At 32.0% G+C, this 7,296-nt stretch overlaps 2 protein-coding genes across 2 annotated transcripts in view; one reads left to right on the top strand and one right to left on the bottom strand.

The window, feature by feature from the left end:
* Positions 1-7,296, bottom strand: part of LOC109537508 (protein sine oculis) — a 181,996-nt gene that overhangs the window by 63,048 nt on the left and 111,652 nt on the right. The window lies entirely within an intron of this gene.
* The window catches only part of LOC109537437 (aquaporin AQPAe.a), a gene marked incomplete at its 5' end in the record, with an annotated part of 10,138 nt that continues 2,842 nt past the window's right edge, over positions 1-7,296 (top strand). Inside the window, 1 exon segment of the mRNA XM_048665097.1 lies at positions 1-188. Within this exon segment, the coding sequence (XP_048521054.1) occupies positions 35-188 (154 nt within the window).

A 7,296-nucleotide genomic window follows, 5' to 3' on the forward strand; every position in this document is an offset into this window, starting at 1 on the left:
CTATCCGCGTGATCTCGTCTATCACTTCTTAGCTATGGTGGATCGTCAGTTTATGCGAAATGGAGCTGCACATGCAGCAGGAGCAGGATCAAATGGAGGAATTGCCATAATTTCTGCGGCTCCAGCTAATAAAACTGACAAGTGGGTTGAATCTAAAAATGCAACCCAGGTGGAACAAGAAGTAAAAGGTACGTAGGTATAGAATAATCTACAAGAATCTTGGATAAAATGTAACATAGTCTTATCTCATGTATTTTTCTGCTCATACTAATGAGCAAATATTCAAAAGACCGATACTGCTTTCTTGGGCTTGAGTCAAAAACTATATTCAAATTCTTCGCAGGCAATAAATCCTTTTTCAGTGCCAAATGTGAAAAAAAAAACAAAAAAAAGATGCACTGCTCGCTTCAATTATGTTCACATAGTTTTTTGTCAAATTATCATTTGATCGGTTTTGCTAAAATATTTGATCCATTTATCTGTATCTGAAGATACAGAGATAACGTTCCTGGACTGAATGGCGCACAGAAATTTTCAAAATGTTCATTCCGATTACTATGTTCTTAAAGCCAAATTCAGCAATATTTTATTTTATTTTAATTTGAAGAATTTAGTAATGCAGCGTATTCGGAAAAACATACCAAGCTTTTGCTAAATATTATTTGCACAAAATAAATCAATTGGTGTGTCTTTTGCTTCTTTTAACTGATCAATTTAAGTGACAATTTTTCGGTTGTTTTCTTGTAAACCATCCTGAAATGTTGGCATTTTTATTTAGAATTTGCTGCATCTTCGGCAAACGGTTATAATAGTTTCACGTTGTGCTAAAACCTTTCATCAATTTCATTTTTAATTATTATATTACTTTACGTATTTTAGATTTGATTTTATTTGCATTAATCATTCAATTTATGCATTTGAATCCAGGTGTTCTAAATGAGTTGAAAAGAAAAGCGTTGCTATTGTAATTTGAGCTTTGAAATGGGACTTTCATTACAGTTAAGTAACTGTTTATAGAGCGCGAATTTGAAATGAAAAGTTCATAAACCACAGCTAATGGCAATCCATAGGTTTTTCCGATGTGGGAGTTTGATTTACGCATAGCTAAAGTATATTTCGGATTAAAATAACATTGGACATTGGAATAATTTACGACGTAGACAGAGATCTATGGTTTATTTCGAAATTGCAAATGTTTGAAGAAACACATAGAAAATCTCTCTATTCCCATGATGATCACCATTTAAATAGGAGGAGTGTTCAATTGATATTTCGATTTAAGAAGTTATTTTTCGATTAGGTTAGAAACTTGTAACACATTTTCAGTTTGCGCTTCAATTTTAATATAAATTAATTCGTAAAATAAGTGAGCAAACTCAGTAAGAAAAGGAAAAACCCAGTAGTAAAATCGGACTTATAATTTAAGTTTTGGCTGAATTAAGCTCAAGTTATTGCGCTGGTTAGAATAGCTTGATCTCTGACTTCCGTGGTTTGATGAATTGGAAAATTTACTTAAAAAATTGTAGTTTCGCGAACCATTTCCGTAGTAGATCGATTTAATAATTACGCTATACTCAATGATATTTTCTTAAGAAAAAAGCTCACTGGTAACGTGATTTTTGAATAATTATCATCGAAATCCTGCTAGTGGCGCACCTGAAGCTAAAACTTCATAAAAGGTAGTAATCGTGTGTTATTATTCAAACGAATTTGTAGAAAATATCAGCTGTAACAGGTTGTAAAGTCTAATAAATAAAAAATGCTCCATAGGAAAATTGAAATAAAGTCAACTTGAGTGCTTTTCTTCGGACATTTCAAGTCAATCAAATAGAGCAACCCAAAAAAGAATATAAATGTCGATACATCTTTCTGCATCTATCTTTTTCGTGTTATTTCTGACATTCGAATAAAAAGTATCTATCGACATCAGGCCAAAAAACTTCTGCCTGAAAAGTCGTCCTCGTTCGAAGAACACTTTTCGCATTTGTATCGAAAACTACTAATTTATTTTGGTAATTGGAACTGATGTGCTATCGGAACTAACTATGCGCTTCCATTTATTCATTTGCAAAAGTGATAAAATCAACAATTTAAGTTTGCGCCTTGCGGAGTCATTCATGGTACCAACAATTTAAACAATAAAAGTATGTACATAACCGACTAATGGGGGGAAAAGCATAAATTTCGAGCTCAAGTCTTGAGGAAATTTATCCATTTTCAAACTATTTGTTATAGTTTGATTTGTTGCCCGAATCCCTCTCCTAACAGTAAATTCGTAATATCCACTCTGTATATCCAATCAAGTCAAAAAGTTGGAAACAAAGTTCAAAACATGCCGTAATCGAGTGTAAATTTTGCTTTGAGATAGTAGTAGTTATTTTCAACAGCGAACGGTGTGTGTGGTTAGTAGAATATCCCTCCTGGCGGCGAAGAAATGCTATCAGATATCGCGGCTATTCCTGTTTAAGTCAAAAGGTGCAAGTTCGGCCGGGTTAGGAGGCCACCTTCATTAACAATCTTCTGCAACTGCTCGGTTTTTATTTTCCAGTTGATTTGGAAATAAAATGGCAAAAGGTAGGTGTTTTTTTTCATGTTGAACGCATATTTTTAACCAGCGGCTTATTAATAGGAATCTGTTTGGTACACTGGAGAGAGAGGATATATTCAAAACAAATCATGTATTTGTAGTATACATTTTCAAAGTTGTACGCACTTTAATTGGGGGTTTAGTCGCGATTTTTTCATAATTTTTAGGAGTTAGTGAATATTTATTATATTGAGATCAAAGAATGAGTTGAATTGAAATTGATGTGAAGTTAGGAAGTTAAATTTGTAAATGCAACAAATAAGGTTTTTGAAAAATGAATCATTTTTCATCTCGACTAACAGGAAATTTTTTCCAAAAATATTGGCAAATGCGACTTTTTTCATGCATGTTCAAAGTGTGCTTTTGGCAATAATCGAATGGTCAATTTGATGAATTTATCTGTGGCTGCCACGTCCCAAGCGCCAAACAGGTAATTTTTTCCCGTTGTTTTTGCGATCAGAAAAATGCAGTAATAAATACAAATTCGAGAGCAGAAACAAAACTGAATAACTTTTAAGAGGGAAAGAATTTAGCAGAAAATAGGAGCAAAAACGTACTCCTATGCAAAAAAGTGCATAGGAGTACTTTAAAAATATGTCATCTATTTTCTGCAATCTTGTTTCACAATTTAGACTTAAAATTGTTGCTCATTCAGAGCCGCATTAGTCAGACTAATGTAATAATAAAAAATTATAAAATTAGTGTATTAGTTAGTAATTAGTTAGCGTATTTAAGCGCTGTTTAGTAATAATAATAATAATAATATGGCAATGAACTGGTGAGTGTGTTGAAAACAAGCTGTGCATCGGAAAATATTTATGTTTTCCAGAAAAAGTCAAAAAGAAGCACCTAGAACATAAAAACAAGTTAACTAATGAATGGCTAAAAATACGAAACGGATTGGCACTATACGGCTTGTTCTTTAAATAGCTGAGAGAATGTGGGCAAAGGGCGCTTTTACGTAAATATCGTATGTATTGTGTAAATGACGTTATTTGAACTGTATATGAACTATAAACCCGAAATTCGACATAGTTGATGATACCAGAAAGGTTTTTTTCATTATATTTCCACTGAAAACCCAACTTTTTGTTTCCTTACATGTTATCAGTATTGGGGCAATTTAAACTGCTAGTAGTAATGGCAGTAATATTTTCATGTTAGTTGCAGTCTGACCTCTAGATAACTAAAATATTTACTTTAGAAAAGTTAGAAATTTTAGTAATTTATTTTATTTTTTAAAGTCGTTGCGATAAGCCATAATCTAAGCTATATGCCTAAATAAAAAATTGATTTTCCCTGCTAGGTTATTATTGTTGACGCCTACCGACCGAATCTATGTTGTTAGGATTCCTAATCTTATTTTTTCCAAATAAACGATCGTCAATGACCGAATGCAATTAATATTATTTATCAGCTAGTCAATATGTTATGCATTTGTACCGAGCAATGATCGATGTTAATTTGATCTTAGAACCGCTCACACTGAACAAGTTCAATTAATTTCTTCTAGTGGGCTGAATTCTATTGATTTGCGTTAGCCTTTTTTAAAATCGAAGGCAAAAGCAGCTTAGGACTGTATTTCGAATTAGGTTGGAGTCACAAATGCCTGCATCGGTGCGGAGATTTACATATGATAATCATAAATGACATAAATATCTCGTAAATATTCATAAACTTACATAGGAAAAATTGTCGATTCAAATTAACTATTTACACACATTATAAGATTTTCATTCGAATGAAAATTTTAGTAGTTAAAATACTTTCTCGAAATTTTAGTGCTCTTAGTCAACCTTTGTATGATTCATACTTATACTCCATAGAAACATCCTTAAAGTTCCTTAGTTGTGGCTGTGGTTAGAAAAATGTGTTAGAAAAATTATTTTGCGCATTCAAAAAATGTTCTCATTGATTCGACATGGTGTTTAATTAAAAACACGCCTTGCAAATAGCGATTTTCATATAAACACACGATCTAAAAAATATAATTAATTTATTGAAAATGCGGTAATCTAGAATGTAGATAATGGGCAATTTATTGTTTATTCATCGCGTAATAATTGACGCGACATGGGAAATATTTATTACTTTTTTCATACGAGCGTGTGTATATTAATTCATAACCAATTTAATGGTATCAACTTTTAAAATATTAATATGGGAAAATTTGCATCGGCAAACGACTTAATGCGGTAATGCTTTAAAAGTGTAAAATCATGATTATGTGCTAAAATTCCTCAAATTTCCTGCTATTAAAGCCGCTTTACTGAAAGTGAACTAGTTTGGACGAAATTGTATTAATTATCTAATCGCTCTATATTCGGCTCAAGTGATAAGCCTTCATTGGGCATTTTATGAGCAAATTGCAAAAAATTGTTGCTTTATATAATAATCACTTCTCATTACACGTAGCTATTAGCTTCATTGAGGAAGTAGAATTAAGTTGAAACTTATTTAAGTTTATGTGAAAATAGTTTTTATTTAGTAGTTTACAAATGACTTTCAAAGAATATGAGAATAGAAATTATAATACTTTATGTAACAAAATTCCATTGCTAAAATATTAAAGTTGCCATGCCATCAATGGCTGCAATCAGATAAGTTGGCATGCCATCAATAAAATTCCCCAATTATTGCTAAGTAAGTTTATCGATTAACATATTGGGGTCATTTGCTTGAAAAATGCACTATGTTTCCATACGAATGGCATCTATATTTAACACAACTTTTGGAAATTGTAAATAAAAATAGAGCATCTGACCAAGCAAATTCGTCTATGATGAGCATCTGTTTACAAAGACGCAAATTAAATTGCGGCAATTATTTCATTATGCATAACACAATTAATTAATGTCAATTGGTGAAAATATAAATATAGGAAATCAGTTGCTGATTTTATGTACATTTTTATGGGGCTTTCATTCGCTTACAGCAGCATTGGTGTCAATTAAGTGTGATGTATCCAAAATATAGCAGTAATAAAACATTTAACGATAAGTGTTTGAAATTGAGCCTGAAATCTTATTCACAACAATTTAACAAGCATTTTCTGTGACATTTTTGTACCATCTAAAATATCGCACTTCTTTTTTATAGTCAAACTGAACTGGTAATAGAAGGGTATTTATTTCACTTTATTTGATAATTCTTCACAGTTTTTTAACGTGACGTTATGTCACTTCTGCTCTTACATAAATAAATGTTCATGTTGTGACAAGCTCATTACCATCAAAAGCAGTTAACGATAAACCATATTAATTACAATCCATGTTATTATACTGATAACTACAGAAATACATCAAGAGGTTATCGGCATACTACTTGATGTTACTTTCCATAAATACCTTTTATCAAATATTCCTTCGCTTCCCATGTTTATTCCCAGAAACAGTTTTTTTTCCTTAACTAATCTGCCATTGATTTTACTAATTGATGTTGTGAACATGATTTTGAAAACTGATTAATGAATTTCGTTTCGACTTTTACATTTAAGTTTTTACTGTTTAAATACATGGTTTTATTTACTAGATAAATGAACTGTTTAGCAATCTTGTCGTTATGCAAAACATAATTACATCAAACCAGAGTAATGTGAAAATATTGCATTTTTAAATTTCTGTCTTTACAGTTTTTTAGTATTTATGGTAAAAAAAAATTTTTAGTTACCCAACTTTTCCCCAATTTAACCCACTCTGATATCTCCATATCCCTTCTTATCTCGCACTCCATTGTCGAAAAACATTCCGAAAATACGCGCGTATAATCGGCGATTTAGCGCTTGTAGGCCTGCCGGTTTGCCTATAATTTACATGGCGCTGTCAAGAACAGGCCTTCTATACGAACAATCGCTGGCTAATCCGGAAACTTTCAAGACCGGCATTCGGAATGCGAAATGAAGTTGATATTGCAATTTAGCAAAACCACTGTGTGCAAATAAAATTTATTGAACCTGATGAATTTTGCCGGTTTTTAGGCCGTCGCTGAAAACAATTTATTCCTGACGTTTCGTAAGGGCGAGTAGATTGGATTGGAGTCGCAAAACTCGAAAAACTTAACAGTAAATCGTTAAATAAATACAACTTAAGCCCGACTATTTTCGTTTCAAACCCTTCGGCTTATTTTTCATCTCTTCTTTTGTTATGTATATTTTGTATAGTTGTTTAAAGTTTACCTTAGTTTTCCCACTGGAGATATTTCCATTAATTGAATGTGAATCTGACAACGAAAGGTATTTTTTTAGATATATTTTTATTGGAAATTTACTGGCTTTCAGCTTGCAGAAGCCCGACGAAATACTGAAAGCACGAAGATGCTTCATATTCGCTTTCCACTTTTTTTATTTTTCCACTGTGCTTTTCTACGGTTTTTGTTTCCTTTCCGATACATTAATTGCTTGTTCAGGTTCGGCTATTAAGTAACATTTTGTTTGTATGACATTTTTCTACTATAAATACAACATTTTTTTTATTTTTTCTTGTCCCACTTTAAGCAAGCAAATATGGATTCACAACATGTAATAAATTATTGAATTGTTTTCAACGAATTAAAGGTTAAAGCGCTTAATTACTGCTATAATCCAGCTTGTCGGCTGTCGCCTGCCAATAATGCAGCATCCATTCGTACTCTTATCTTGCGGTTAGTTGATGTTCTGATAAAAGACGAAATGAAAAAATGTCGAAAACAAACAGGAATATCATCAACCTGTA

This window comes from Dendroctonus ponderosae, unplaced genomic scaffold, assembly GCF_020466585.1.
Source record: "Dendroctonus ponderosae isolate FM_Combo_2020 unplaced genomic scaffold, Dpon_F_20191213v2 Dpon_F_20191213_3, whole genome shotgun sequence".
Lineage (NCBI taxonomy): Eukaryota > Metazoa > Arthropoda > Insecta > Coleoptera > Curculionidae > Dendroctonus > Dendroctonus ponderosae.